The sequence below is a fragment of the Corythoichthys intestinalis genome, chromosome 14, assembly GCF_030265065.1.
Source record: "Corythoichthys intestinalis isolate RoL2023-P3 chromosome 14, ASM3026506v1, whole genome shotgun sequence".
NCBI classification, from domain to species: Eukaryota; Metazoa; Chordata; class Actinopteri; order Syngnathiformes; family Syngnathidae; genus Corythoichthys; species Corythoichthys intestinalis.
Window position 1 is genome coordinate 24,429,679 of NC_080408.1, and position 16,803 is coordinate 24,446,481.

At 37.1% G+C, this 16,803-nt stretch overlaps 1 protein-coding gene across 3 annotated transcripts in view; it reads left to right on the forward strand.

Annotated features, from left to right (window-relative positions):
* LOC130929630 (uncharacterized) overlaps window positions 1–16,803 on the forward strand; it is a 441,235-nt gene that overhangs the window by 341,288 nt on the left and 83,144 nt on the right. For all 3 annotated transcript variants that reach the window (XM_057856964.1, XM_057856962.1, XM_057856963.1), the window contains one exon: window positions 10,103–10,284. In XM_057856964.1, the coding sequence (XP_057712947.1) occupies window positions 10,103–10,284 (182 nt within the window). The remainder of the gene's footprint in view (window positions 1–10,102; window positions 10,285–16,803) is intronic.

The window sequence follows — 16,803 nt, forward strand, 5'->3', positions numbered from 1 at the left end:
CTATGATGTTGCCTTTATATTTCAAAGAAAAAAATGTCCACAATGGCCTGGTTGGGTTCCTTTTTTCAGGACACCATAACCTTAACGTCCAAATGGCGGACCGCAAGCAACACGTCACTTCCGCTCATTAATATTCATGACATTAGCTCCTGTTGCTAAGTAGGGACAAGCCACCGTTTGTCTCTAATAGGAAATGAATGGAAATCGTGTACAAAGGAGATGTTTACAGAGCTAAACCTACCAATTCTCTCCGAAAATGATGTGCCTGGTGCCAAATTGACTGGCACAGATGTGGAAGAACATAAAAATGTTCAGTTAAAGAGATGGCTTTAGTGTCGAAGGCTGAAAAAGACGAAATGTTCAGTTAAAGAGATGGCTTGAGTGTCGAAGGCTGAAAAAGACGAAAAAAACGAGCCGACCTAAGCATAGCTTTAGCTTTTTTATCCACGCGACTGGCAATGACATTCTCCTGTTTCAACAAGCTATCTTTTACCATCAGCCCTGTCTTTCTTATATATCCTCTGGTTGTCCTACGTCTCTTACCGTTCTTGGGGGTAATTTAGTTAGCTTTGTGTAGCGATCGCAAATGCTACTTAGTGACAGCCAACGAACACTTTTAATTTTTTCATTGATAACACATCTTAATCCTATAATTTATTTACACTTCCCCCTTACTAAAGTTGTTTTTTTTATATATATAACAGAAACGGTAACAGTGGCAGTCAGATACCATTGTAATTCTTTTCAGGTCATTCATTGTCAGACAGAAGCAGTACAGCACAACATTACGCTAAAAAAATAAGTAAAAAAATATAAAAATGGCTGACCTCTTTGTCCTCTGAAAGACCATGCCAACCCAACATAATGTTTACTGTATATGAAACGTGAATGGGATCGCCGAGCTGGTGTTAAAATCCGTGCAAGTTGATTCGGTCTTCACATTTTTTCCTCCCGAGTTTTTGGTTTCCGGAAACGTATGAAGAAAACATCCTTCATGTGTCGTAATGTATAGAGTCGTTTCTACAAGTTCCAAAAAAGCAATGCGTGATCAGCATGTTCGTTTTTGAAAGATTACCGGAGAAAAGTAGCACTAATTATGTTGGGTCTATGCGAGGGCGGGTCTATAATGTCCCACTTCGGCTTTACTTCCGCTTTACGATGCGACGTCACGGTCTAAAAATAGCCTGCGTGCGATACGCCATTGTTTTTTTCTTCACTGACCAATTATTAATCAACATTTTGGACCCAAAAAGACAAAAAAATTCCTAAAATCTTTAATCAAAATTTGTAACACTGATGTCCCATTGATAACCAAACATGCTCGACAAACCGTTTTGAAGCTTGATAATATTTATTAAACTTGTTAGGATAAACATTCAACAGAAAAAAATAAGGAAAAAAAATAAGACTGAATAGTTTTATATTTGACACAATTCCACACAAACAGCAGGTATGGTTATAGGCGGTTTTGGCTATTACACATACTACGGTCAAAACAGGTTATATACAGTAGACCAACAGTGCAAAATAGTGAATATATATATATATATATATATATATATATATATATATATATATATATATATATATATAAAATATAATGTATTTGCCGTCTAACACAAAAAGGATTTGGAGGATATCTCATTATGAGGTTAGGTATTGGACCCATCACCTTATCAAAAGTATAAATACACAATCAAGCTTCTCGAACACACACATCTATGTACGAATTGGAACAAGACAAAGGGCTGTGTCATACATTACGTCACACAGCCCACTCTTCTGCCGTTTGTGCCGTCAGCCTGTCACTCTTTCCGACTCATCCGAAGAAAGCATCGACAAATCTGGTTCATCCTCTACCTCGAGTTGATGAAATAATGCATTAGCTTGCGCTAAATTTAGTTTTCAATTCATTACGCACGTTTCAAAGTTGCTCGCTCAATCCACCCGGCCGTCTCACGCTACCTCTCCTCCCTCTCTAAAGGTGGCGCCTCGCTCGGCAATTTATTAAAAAATGTTGACATTACGTCTGTCCTTCTTGAACTCACAATAGCTCCTTGGATATGTAGTCTTTAGTAGTGCTTTCAGTTTTGAAAAAGGACAAGAAATGATGGAAATATGGACATAAACATACGGTTCAAGCAGCGTTTTAATGTTTATTTATGAGGGCAATAAAACAATAAAACTCAAATGACATTACCTCCTGTTTTCGACTTAAGTAAAAACAGGGGTGGACCTCCCTTCCGCACTTTCAAATGAGACCACCAGCGGCACGTGGGTGACGTAATTACAGTGTGACAAGGCTTCAAAGATGCGACACGTAATTTTGTCGTCGCCGACACGTTCGGTGTTAAAGGGTTAATGATCCTTATTATTTGATTCAGGCGTGTTGAGGGGAGGGAGACATGGAAAACATGACGGGAAAAGTGGCCCTGAGGTCAGGTGTTCTGTCGATTTAGGATTGATATCCAAAGCGCCACTGAGCATGCCCATGGAAACCACACCCTTCAAGTGTTATCACAGGTCAAATGTTCGAGTTGGTCTACCATTTTGACTACCATGTCATTGCTGTTGTTGTTTCTGCGAGTAATATTTTTAAAGTATATTCATTTTGTAGTGCCTTTTGACCACTAAGCTTTATAAAATGGTAATCATAGTAGAATATTAAAGTAATTTATAAGACAGCTAAAATATGCTACTTCTAGAAACGGTCTTATTTAAAGGACGTCGTAAGCCTGTTGAAATACACTATACCTGTGCTACTGCAATATTATTTACAAGACATTTTATGCGTGATAAACTGTCCCAGCGCTACCTATAAGCTTATTAGTGTGTCGACAGTGGAAGTATCTAATATAAATGTGTCAAAACGTAAGGTAGATTTGTTTGACGGGACAACTTGCATCGATAGTCCCTGCCGTTGAGTTAAGCTGCTGTCAACAACTGGGAGTTTACTTCGACAGAGCACTGGATTTGACAAACTCTCCTCTATATGAAGGCTTTGTCAAATGCTTCCAGGTGGCAATCTGTGCTTTTCTACATAATCTTGAAATTTAATAATATATGAATGGGTTTGAATTTTTTTTTTAGAAAATAACCACATGGCAGATTTAAATTAATATACTTATTTATCCAAGCAGATACTCATTTATACTGGAGACTTCCATTTTGGGACCGCATCAGTCACAAATTATGTACAGTAGCATGACAGACTTGACTATCCAAACAATACTGAACAGTTTTATAAAGACACATTCCAGAATTCCTCATGAACATTTTGCAGAGCTGACCTTTAATTAAGGTGGCTTGATTAACCAGCCACTTATTAAACCCAAACCATTTACAGTACACACTTTATCCAGCTTCACTGTTAGTTTTGTCGGGTGTATTTTTTTCTAGACAGCGCAGCAGTGCTCAAGTGTAAAAACCAGAGTATGTGGATTTTTGGGCAATTATAAACTTCACAGCACTGGGGTTGTGAATTTGGCTGACCTTTCTGCACTAAAGTTGGGCATTCCGTCGGTGAAAGTTGGTCCACTATAAGGACCAAAGTTTAAATACAGGATAGAAAAAGTAATGGAAGTTGCATTGCAAAAGTTGCAAAATTACAACAACAAAAAAAGACAAAGTCACAATAATAAATGAAAAAAAAAAAGTAAAATATATCTATTAAGGGCAAAACAACACCAAAATAGGGATAAAGTCAAAATATCACAATAAAAAGGAAAGAAAATTACAAACCAAAGTGAATACTACAAAAAAACAAAGAAAAAAGACAAGGGACAGGTTTAACAAGAATAGAATAGAATAGAATAGAATAGAATAGAATAGAATAGAATAGAATAGAATAGAATAGAATAGAATAGGTCTATTTTCTCATTGTCAGCAACAAAATGAACATTGTGAACAACGAATTTTGATGTGGCATTCCAGTATAAGCAAACTTATTTACCAAAGAAACATTTGTCATTTATGAGGATAGTCACAGTAATAGAACAAAATTATTTACAGTAATAAATTAAAGCAAAACCTCAAGAATTTAGTCTACTAATTACTTTAAAATGTTTTGCGCATGAAAACGTTTGAAAAATGGTACCTAAATAAAGTTTGGAAACAAACAAAACAAATACAAATGTACTGGACTTAAATGTTACAGTGGTATGAAAAAGTATCTGAACCTGAACATTTCTGCATAAAATCACCATCAAATGTGCTCTGATCTTTGTCAGAATCACACAGATAAAAAAACAGTGACTGCTCTAACTAAAACATTTATAGGTATTCATATTTTAATGTGGATAGTATGCAAACAAAGACAGAAGAGGAAAAAATAAGTAAGTGAACCATCACATTTAATATTTTGTGCCCCCCCCCCCCCCTCTTCTGCTGCTTCCGGTAGCTGCAGATCAGTCTGTCACATCGATCAGGACTAATCTTGGCCTATTCTTCTCTACAGGGTGTCTGGCATGAATCGCTGTCTTGAGATCATGCAACAGCATCTCAATAGGGGTTGAACTCTGGACTTTGACTTGGCCAATCCAGAACGTGTATTTTGTTCTTCTGAAACCGGTCTGAAGTTGATTTACTTCTGTGTTTTGGATCATTGTCTTGTTGCAGCATCCATCCTCTTTTTAGCTTTAACTGTCTGACAGATGGCCTCAGGTTTTCCTGCAAAACATCCTGATAAACCTTTGAATTCATTCTTCCATTGATGATTGCAAGTTGTCCATGCCCTGAGGAAGCAAAACAGCCCCAAATCAAGATGCTCCCTCCACCATGCTTCAAGGAGGGATGAGATGTTGATGTTGGTGAGCTGTTCCATTTTTCCTCCACACATGATGTTGTGTGTTACTCCCAAACAATTCAACTTTCGTTTAATTAGTCCACAATGCCAAATTTGCCGATTGCCAAATTTCTGTGGAGTGTCAAAGTGCCTTTTTGCGAACATTAAACAAGCAAAAATGATTTTTTTAGACAGCAGTGGCTTCCTCCGTGGAGTCCTCCCATTTTCACCATTCTAGGCCATAGTTTTACATATAGTTGATGTGTGCACAGAGGAATTGGACTGTGCCTGTTATTTCTGTAAGTGTGTAGCAGACACTCTAGGGTTCTTTTTTACCTCTCTGAGTATTCTGCGCTGAACTCTTGGCATCATCTTTGGTGGACGGCCACTCCTTGGGAGCGAAGCAACAGTGCCAAACTCTCTCCATTTGTAGATAACTTCTCACTGTCGATTGATCAACATCCAGAATTTTAGAGATGGTTTTGTATCCTTTTCCAGCTTTATACAAATCAAAAATCCTTGATCACAGGTCTTCAGACAGTTCTTTTGACCGAAACAAGATGCACATCAGACAATGCTTTTGATCAATTCTTACCAGGTATGTGTTTTATAGTGGGCAGGGCAGATTTAAAGCAGTCATAAGTGATTGGGCACATATCTGACTTAAAATGTTTGGTAAAAATTGGTTTCAATTGCTCTTTAAGTCTCCTTAGGCAGAGGGTTCACTTGCTTATGTGTCCCCCTTCTGTCATTGTTTGCATGCTATCCTCATTAAAAACATGAAAACCTATAAATGTTTGGGTGGTTTTAGTTAAAGCAGACACTGTATTTTCATCTTTTTGATTTTCATACCACTGTGAATACAACTGAACTGTTATATGAGTCATTTCCACACCTCTGAAGGAGATGGAGCCTACATACCACCAATGGTACTTGTACGACATGTCGAGAAATTCTTTTCTAAAGGATATGCTTTGAGAAGTCATATACTTTATAACTTTTGGCATGAGGTGAATTGGTTGAATTTAATCATGATGTAGTTTTTTGGGTTGTGATTCATAAGTATGTATTCATTGTGCCTTGACCTCTGCTGAATCACGGTAAATAACCATTCATCTGTGCACTTTGAACTCCTGGAGTGGAACAAATCAGTTTATTATTTTGTCATGTAAAGAACTAGGAGTGCTTCCCTATTATTTAATGGGAATGAGAGCATCCACTTTAATGGTTGGTGAATAGAATTGTCACTTGTCGTACACGAACAGTGCAAACCACACTTTTTCAAATTAACAAGCTTGCTAATGTCTGTGAAAACACCTACTTGTGGTGTAATACACCTCCTGAAAGCACAGCAGCATCTTATTTTAGATCTGCACTGGAGACAAAAAATATACCCTGTTGTCTTCAATCACGGCATCATATCAGCATTTCTTATTAATTTAAGAATACTGTGTTTTTCTATTGGTGCAAATTGGATGAATTTTTGAATAATTTGTGCAGAAATCAAGGTAATTCTATCGGTTGAATCAAAATAATCTCGCCAAACCTCACCAAACTACAAGTATCCTCTACCGTTAAATGTCCAGTATTTGTATTCATATATATAAAGTATTTCACTTTTTTTTTATAGCACCATTTATATTCAATGATTGAATATAGTGGTGTAGTTTTGCTTATATTACTTGTATTATTTGTACTCCAATTTAGGTTACCCAATATAGTGCCTTGTCATATACAGTATGTGTAAGACAATCAGTGACTGGGCACGTTATCCCAGTTCATATACTGTAATACTTAGTTTTACACATTTTTTCAACACTTTGGGGTATTCTATACTTCTAAGGTTGTGTTTGTGGTGGCACTCTTCTGATGCTTGCTGTGCTCCAGTGCACAAGGCAAAGACCAAAAAGGCATGGTTGGATGCCTTTGGTATGGAAGAACTTGGAAAAGTCTTGACTTGATTTTTATTTGACAACTTGAACAGAGATTGTCAGCTGACCCCTTACTTGATTACTGATTTTCCCAAATAAATAGCTGACATTTATCAGATGTATAGTATTTCAAAATCATAAGAGAACATGTCTTTTCTGAACATTATTATGTATCTGCGAAGAAACAACTCCATATACAGTATTTTTTAACAGAGTTTAATTTCATCGCTGTGGTAATGATAAGGTCTCAACTATTGTCTTAGTTATGGGCCTATTGGAAATGTTGCCACAATAATGTATGATACACATTTGTATTCACTTAATATGATTGTTTTTCATTGTTCAGTCAACTGGAGGAGCCACACGTTCATCCACTTATGGAGCCTTCCTTTCAGATTCACTGTCAACAGATTTTGAAAAAAAGGATGAAAAAAAAACCTCCAACGATTGACTATTCATGCTGGTTTGATATCTAAACTCAAATCTTGATCCTCAAAGTAAAGCATCTGTCTCACTGGGGAGTCCGATTTACACAGTTTGTCAGACTGTTTGTTGGCCCAGATATGATCTTGTTGAAGTGGCAGCCATCTTTTATTCTGTCAACACATTATGTTTTTTAGATGAGTGTTCTCTCCTCCGTTTACAGATCTATTTCACTTCCTCAGCTTGAGAGGTGAAAGACAAAAAACTGTTTGAATGATTGTCTGTCTTGTGTGTGCTAGTCAAGTACAGTATACTGGTAATTTAGTATAATCGCAGCATTTTGCTTCATACTCAAAATGCAGTTATTATTTTTCCACATTGCTGTAGTTCATACCAAAACATGAGGACAATAACATTGTGTTATTCAGTGGAAAAATGTTAATATTGATCAATGTTTCTGAGAAATGCTCAAAATCTGAGCTACAATACATAGATTTGCTAGAGTTTTGCCAAGGAAGTATTCTCTGACTTGCCAATAAAAATGTTCCCACATTTTATGGACTAATTTCAATGCTGGGCTACCGAAAGAATTTTGTTTTAATTTTTTTTTTTGTTTTTTTTTTTTTTAAGATGAACGCCAGTCACCGAATTTGAGCCGGGGCCCACAGTTAACCATTGTTTTACATGCATCATGACATACATAGGGATATTATACATACGGGACCAAGGTCTTGATGGCTATTTATATTTTACCTGGGATTGTGGATCAGTCTGAATACATTAGATTTGAAGAGGTCGTATATCTTAATGCAAATACCGAATGCCCACACCAATAAGCAAGCTTCATCTTGTATTCAGTCCAAGAAATATCTAGGGAGAAACCCAAATCCCAAACTTTAATCAGTTAGGAATTTATGGGGTCACATAAAGATGGATGAAAGACAAAAAGTACTGTTTTAGAAGATAATCCAGAAATAAAAAGACATTTAGGGATCGAAAGGAGTTACAGTAAATCATTTTAGTATGGCCTACCTATGATGCCATACATTTGGATTTCATGCAGAACATAATGAATGTGAAGAACTTATTAAAAGTGGTTACGGTATGTGACAATTTGTTAAGTATTCAAGAGAGAGAAAATATTCAAGTATTTTTATTTGATACGTTGATGTTTTTTTCTCAATAAAATACAAACCATCCCATTCACTTTTCTTCATTTTTTTGAAAAGATAGAATACTTGTTTTGTAACATTTTCTTAATGTTTTGTTTGGAATAGGGTGAATTTGCAAGTATGGTAAAAAATAATACACATCATTTGGGAGAAGTGGATCTTAACCTGGTTTCGATTGAACCTCAGGGATTCAGTGAGTAAGTCTAGGGCAGGGGTGCTCAAGTCCAGTCCTCGAGAGCCCCTATCCAGCTTGTTTTCCATTTCTCCCTCTTCCAACACACCTGACTCAAATAATCAGGATCATTATCAGGCTCCTGCAGAACTTGCTGATGAGCTGATCATTTGATTCAGGTGTGTTCAAGGAGGGAGACATGGCAAACAAGCTGGATAGGGGCTCTCAAGGACCGGACTTGGGCACCCCTGTTCTAGGGGGTTCGGCAAAGGTAAAGAAACACAGTCCTTTTTTCATATGTTGATTAAATCCAGGCAAAGTGGCTTTTTAGACCAGATTTTTTACTGATTTGCTCCCAGTTTAAAGGCTTTTAATCAATTTCTTTTAACTGCTAGTCCTCGGATGTTATACGTGGAGGAACTGGTTTGCTCAGTGGAAGGTTGACTGCATCTTGGTTTGAGGGAATACAACAGACTAACAGCAGCGTGGTCTCAAATTTTTACCTTTTAATAAAACATGCTGTCAAAAGGAGAAACATTTTCAATGGAAATTTGCTAAATTATTAACTCTCTTGCTTAGATATATTGGTTTTGAGTTTGAAAAAAAATTGCTTTATTATCTAATTCCGAATGCGTCGGTGAATCCACATGTGAAGCTTGTGGGGTTTGGTACCCTTAGCTAGGTTAAGAACCACTGTTTTAGAGCAACAATGTATTTCTGAACACACATGTAGTTATAGCTAAGCTTTCCCCTCTATTAGACAATTATATGATTGCTACCATTCCTGGTCAATGCACTCAGTTTTTTTTTTTTTTTTTTTTTTACACAGGATCAAAATTTGCATTTTATTTGAGCCTGGTTCAGAATCTGATATTACCTAGTTTTATCAGCATGATGACATCTGAGAAACACTATCTCCCTTTAAAATACAGAGCACAACAAGCAGACAATACTCAATGTGTTCATTATTTTGGACATTGTCATAGTGACTTGTAGTAGTGATATAATAATAATTTAAAAAAAAAAATGTTACAAAAATAGACTGTGCACTGAGGGATTAAAGAACTCAGGTCCTCTGGTATACCGTTCTTAGGGAAGAGAAAGGTTCTCCTCTCCTTTTTCCCTGCCTTTGGGGAATCTTTCTAACCACATTTTAATTCACCTTGAGAACAGTAGACAGACTATGTTAGAACTGTGACACAAAGGAGGGCTTGTTTTGATGTAATCGCCGAAGTTGATATTTTATGAACAAAATATTTTACCAATTAATCATCACATTTATAATCATGATAGTTTTCTTTTTAACTTGCCATTATAATCGTTTTAATAATGGACAAAGAATTATTTTGGGATAAATTGCCTTTTTATTAACACATCAGTTTGAAATGTTGCAACACAAGCCTTTCATTATCTTTTATCGGTAATCTTTTCAAGTATGTAAAATCAAATGCTACGTTATCTGAATAGAATATTGTTGGCATAAATATTAGCTACACTGCATGTGAGAAACATCTGTTTTAAACACTTTTACAGAAAGTTGAGATCTTTAACTCACAAGTGTAAAGCTAATGAGATTGGCGAGACTCAGCTTCCCTAATTGTATTTTTCATGTCTGCCTCAGGTATGTGGTCCTTCTCTGTGTCCGAACTGGCAGTCCCAGGTGCTGAAGTAGGACGTATTTCAGCAAGTGACGCCGACCTTGGTGAAAATGCCAAATTGGAGTTCACAATCTTGGAGGGTGAGACAAGCGACACGTTCAATATCACGGGAGTAAATCAAGAGGCGATCATCATTCTAAATAAGGTGAAGCTTAACAAGATAAAATAAATGTCCTTAATTATTAACATTTCCATTTTATGTTGAAACTGCGCATTCATTCCAGGTCATTCCTTTTCTCAACAAAAAAATTAAAGATGATTGTATTTAATTTTCTCATCAACACTCTAAATCAGGGGTGGAAACTATTCCACAAAGAGCCGCAGTGGGTGTAGGTTTTCATTGCAACCCATCAGGAGGACCAATCTGGTGTCTTACAAAAGCAATCAGTTGATTGCAGTCAAGTGCTTCTTGTTTCCCTGGCCCCCTCATTGGTTAAACTGCCTGTGCTGGATCAGTTGTAACAAACACCAGAACCCGCTGCGGCCCTTGAGGACCGGTTTGCCCACCTCTGCTCTAAATATAGCATGATCAAACTAATAGGCCTAAATAATTTACTGTGTATTAGGTTGTTCAGCCCTGATATGGTGATTTTTTTTCTTTCGAAATTTGAAGTGGGTAAGTGCTGAATTGATTCCATTTGGTAAAGCCATTAACTGAGGAAAATACCAGATTTTTTCATACACCAGTTACATTATGTGATAGCAACTCCCCTTCTCCCCTTTCATGCACTGCCGGCCAAGCCCAGTCGCGTTTGGTGCTCCTAGGTGAAAGCTCCTATTTCGATGCTACAGTATGGAGCGCCGTTTGTAAAGCAGCACATGCTGAAAATTACGAAAACATTTTCTCGCATTTAGCGCCACACAGTGTTTAAAATGGTGTGAATTTTTTCTTTTTTTTTTTTTGCACATTTACAACATTATTTAGCAACTTAAATATTTATTTTTAAATAAGAAGTTTTGGACCTGATTCTTTAAATCCAGAACTAAAATTTAAATCTTAATTTTATATCCTATATCCTAAATGTTAAATCAGGTAACGTTCGGAAATAAATATTTAGCTTAATACTAGGGCTGTCAAAATTATCGCGTTAACGGGCGGTAATTTTTAAAAAAAAAAATTAATCACGTTAAAATATTTTACGCAATTAACGCACATGCCCCGCTCAAATAGATTAAAATGACAGCACAGTGCTATGCCAACTTGTTACTTGTGTTTTCTGGAGTTTTGTCGCCCTCTGCTGGCGCTTGGGTGCGACTGATATTGTGGGCTTAAGCACCCATGATCATTGTGTAATTATTGACATCAACAATGGCGGGCTACTAGTTTATTTTTTGATTGAAAATTTTACAAACTTTATTAAAACGATAACATTAAGAGGGATTTTAATATAAAATTTCTATAACTTGCACTAACATTTATCTTTTAAGAACTACAAGTCTTTCTATCCATGGATCGCTTTAACAGAATGTTAATAATGTTAATGCCATCTTGTTGATTTATTGTTATAATAAACAAATACAGTACTTATGTACCGTATGTTGAATGTATATATCCATCTTGTGTCTTATCTTTCCATTCCAACAATAATTTACAGAAAAATACGGCATATTTTATAGATGGTTTGAATTGCGATTAATTACGATTAATTAATTTTTAAGCTGTAATTAACTCGATTAAAATTTTTAATTGTTTGACAGCCCTACTTAATACGCAAATTCACATGAATGGAGACCGGAAGTAACAAAATAAAAGCTAGCGGAGCAGCTCAGACTGTCTGTTTACGATGCTTGAAAATAAATAAAACCTACTCAATGGTGGCAGTCTGCTCTTAGACATGAGTCATTGTGATAATAACAATATATTGGTAAAATACATATTAAGGAGAAACTATTTAAAGAGTATTTCATGTGCTCCAGCTTTTATTTTGTTACTTCGGTCTCCAGTCATGTGAATTTGCATATTAAGCTAAATATTTAGTTCCAACTGTCTCCAGAGTTAGCATTTAGGATATAGGATATAAATTTAGGATTTAAATTAAATATTTAGTTCTGGATTTAAACATTCAGGTACAAATCCTCTTAATTAAGTTGCTAAATAATGTTGTAAATGTGCAAAAAAAGTGACTAAAAATTTCACACCACGTTTTCAATAATGTGTGGCGCTAAATGTGAGAAAATTTTGTCGTAATTTTCAGCATGTGCTGCTTTACAAACGGCGCCCCATACTACATGGGGCGAAAAGCTGATACCTTTATTTTCACATTACATACATAGGCAGACACCATTACACAAAACTAACTGCCGGTACCGCGTGCAGCTATAGTGTGAATATGCGTTCACTGTACAAAACTGTTTCTTCAGCAACTAACTGTTGTAAAGTAACAGTTTTGTTTGCTTGTACTGTTCGTTCTTTGTTTATTCTGTATGCACACTCCGCATACTGAACACGTACCAACAAGACCAGATTGAGGTCACTAGCATGTGTCGTCACAAGCGATGACACACGCTAGGCTGACGTGGTGAGACACGGGTTAAGGACATCGGAGGGCAAATTACAAACTGTGGTGCAATACATTTGGGTAGTAGAGCTGAATTAAAACAGGCCAACAGATATCACGGCCCTTTGTTTTTCCGAACACCCTACTTTGCATGATAACAAATTTGTACCTGAATTTTATGGATGTACATTAAATCCATAAATCTGTAATCCAATTACAAATTATATCTTCATATTTGCATTTGTACAAAAATATGTCAACCTATTTCAATCATACAAACATAATGGCTAAAACCCAGAATGTTCTTTTTTTTGTTGACAAACTGTATAAATTAACTGTTAAATTGGTACTTGCCATCACTCTTGTTCAGTTCAAGTATTAGTATATGCTTTATGTGCATATCTGTGTATGTACACGGTGTATGGAGCTGCTATTCGCTGGCAGTGGTCAGTCAACAAGCAGTTGCAGGAGTATAGGCTTGATCATTCAACCTGAACAGTTATCAAACCCTTCGCCCTTCCTTGTGATTCCATGGCTTTAAAGTTCTGGCATTGAACAAGCTGCATTCCACAAATCACAAACAGCATTTCTTCAATTTTACAGGCGACATAAATCATGGACATTTCTTTGATATTCTGAATTTTATACTTTTGTAAGATTACACAACACACATCCATACCACAGTTTAGGGGTGCAGCAATTAGTACAAATCTTGGCTCTAGCCCTCTTGTATGGAGTATGCATTTCGTCACACTTATATGAGTTTATTTAACACTCTAAATTATTGGTAGTTGTGAAAGGCTGTTTTTATGTATTTGGCCTATGATTAGCCAAGGGATCTAATGAGGATAAGCTGTGCATTAATTATTAATATGTATTTTGCAGCTTGTGGGCTTGTCATTTAGAATGAATTCTGATGAACTAATACACACAATTTTGCCATTACAAAAGTGTCATTAATCCAACTACAATTTCACATCTCTGCTAAACCTCTTGTTGACACAGTGGACTTTTGAACATTATATTACAAAGGATATGTTCCAACCGTTGATGAAATCCTAGGATTTTGAGAAACGACGCATCTATGCATTAAACATATTTGAACATATTCAACCACATCTAACCTCATCAAAACACACGTTTTAAACACATTGTCAGTTCATTTAAATACGAAATACATATTGTAAGCAACATTTATAAAATTCATTCGATCTGTTTTGGGGTGTGCTTTTAAAAGCAAGGGCATTGTAAGACATCAATATCTTCTAATCTCTACATACAGTACAACTGAATTAACTCTATTTGTGTTTTATAGAAGACATTAAGCGAAGTAATACACCAGGCACGTCTGTGGTGCGACGCGTCAACGCACTGCTGACGCTCATCCCCAATTTCAGCGGGATGTGCTTTACGAGCAGAGCATCTGTGGAGTGGCTTGATTGGTTCAGGATTGCAAGATTGCGCGAGAGTCTGAGAGTATCGGGTTTTTAAAGATTATACAACAACCATTTACCTTTAGACCCCGCTTGCTGATCAGCTTTCTTTCGAAAGGAAAGAAGGAAAAAGAAGTCCTGTGCTCAAGAGAAAAACAATTGCAATGGCAAAGATAGATTTTAGCATACAGTGGGGCAAATAAGTATTTAGTCAAAGATTAGAGAGGCCTGTAATTGTCAACATGGGTAAACCTCAACCATGAGAGACAGAATGTTGGGAAAAAAAAACAACGGAAATCACATTCTTTGATTTTTAAAGAATTTATTTCCAAATTACAGTGGAAAATAAGTATTTGGTCACCTACAAACAAGCAAGATTTCTGGCTGTCAAAGTGGTCTAACTTCTTCTAATGAGGTCTAACGAGGCTCCACTCCTTACCTGTATTAATGGCACCTGTTTTAACTCATTATCGGTATAAAAGACCTGTCCACAATCTCAGTCAGTCACACTCCAAACTCCACGATGGCCAAGACCAAAGAGCTGTCGAAGGACACCAGAGACAAAATTGTAGACCTGCACCAGGCTGGGAAGACTGAATCTGCAATAGGTAAAACACTTGGTGTAAAGAAATCAACTGTGGGAGCAAGACATACAAGACCACTGATAATCTTTCTCGATACGGGGCTCCATGCAAGCTCTCACCCCGTGGTGTCAAAATGATAACACGAACGGTGAGTAAAAATCCTAGAACCACACGGGGGGAACTAGTGAATGACCTACAGAGAGCTGGGACCACAGTAACAAAGGCTACTATCAGTAACACAATGCGCCGCCAGGGTCTCAAATCCTGCACTGCCAGACGTGTCCCCCTGCTGAAGAAAGTACACGTCCAGGCCCGTCTGCGGTTCGCTAGAGAGCATTTGGATGATCCAGAAGAGGACTGGGAGAATGTGTTATGGTCAGATGAAACCAAATTGAACATTTTAGTAGAAACACAAGTTCTCGTGTTTGGAGGAGAAAGAATACTGAAATGCATTCGAAGAACAGCATACCCACTGTGAAGCATGGGGGTGGAAACATCATGCTTTGGGGATGTTTTTCTGCAGAATGAATGGGGCCATGTATCGAGAGATTTTGAGTGAAAATCTCCTTCCATCAGCAAGGGCGTTAAAGATGAGACGTGGCTGGGTCTTTCAGCATGACAATGATCCCAAACACACAGCCAGGGCAACAAAGGAGTGGCTTCGTAAGAAGCATTTCAAGTTCCTGGAGTGGCCTAGCCAGTCACCTGAGCACAACCCCATAGAAAATCTGTGGAAGAGAGTTGAAAGTCCGTGTTGCCCAGCGACAGCCCCAAAACATCACTGCTCTAGAGGAGATCTGCATGGAGGAATGGGCCAAAATACCAGCAACAGTGTGTGAAAAGCTTGTGAAGAGTTACAGAAAACGTTTGGCCTCCGTTATTGCCAACAAAGGGTACATAACAAAGTATTGAGATGAACTTTTGGTATTGACCAAATACTTATTTTCCACCATGATCTGCAAATAAATTCTTTAAAAATCAAACAATGTCATTTTCTGTTTTTTTTTCCCCCACATTCTGTCTCTCATGGTTGAGGTTTACCCATGTTGACAATTACAGGCCTGTCTAATATTTTCAAGTGGGAGAACTTGCACAATTAGTGGTTGACTAAATACTTATTTGCCCGACTGTATTTTTAAAATCAAATGCTTCAATGAATCTTTTTTTTCTAATGAAAGGTTTTAAAAAGCTTTATTGATGAGTTTCCTCAAGTTAATGCGGCACGCAGAAATTAATTAAATATTATTTTTAAAAATTGACTGGATCCACCATTTTTGCACGAGTGACTGGCCAATCTTGCCTCGTTCGATTGACGCAGGAGGGTTGCGTCTGGCGACGAATAATTAACTCTGCCGTTTGTTTCGGGTGTGACGCGTTTAACTTGCCTGGCACGGCCAGACTGTTGTCCTTGTATTTTTCAAACATCATGAGAAGAGTCTGGGACCAGCTCCACATTGGCCTTTCGAGCCAGAACGAACGTATCTGTGCACTCAGATTCGTTTATTTGCGTTACGTGTTCTTAAGGAGCAACATCACTCTTGCTCGTCGGAAGTCGTCTCCACAACAACACAGATGCCGAACGGGATAGCCGAGAATAAGTTCCAATCCGCAGTAAATTGAGTTTTAAATGACCAAAAATACATTGAGTCGCTAAAACCCCAGCAACTGACAGCACTGGAAGCATTTCTTTTAAAAGAAGATGTGCTTCCTCGCGCTAGAGTTTTTTGTCGCTTTACCAACGTCATGTCCGCCAGGGCCTTAGAAAGAGGGTTACGACTAGAGCTGGGAATCTTTGGGCACCTAACGATTCGATTACGATTACGATTCAGAGGCTCCGATTCGATTATAAAACGATTATTGATGCACCCCCCTCCTTTTTTTTTCTCTTTTTTTTTTTTATGTTTTGTACATTAGTTCCAAAATTGTTCAAAAATACTCTCAGGCTAAACCACACTACTATTTCAGTATCAAGTTAACATATAGCAGTAAACAAATATACAAAAATAACATTAAATAAAAAACTCCAGTCCCCATTCTGTATCAGCAGTTTTAAACTACATTCAATTAATTTAATGTTGTGAATCAACCATTAAATTTGTTAAAATTGCTCCCGTTATTCCATAATTTCCCTTTTGTCTACTTTCGACAT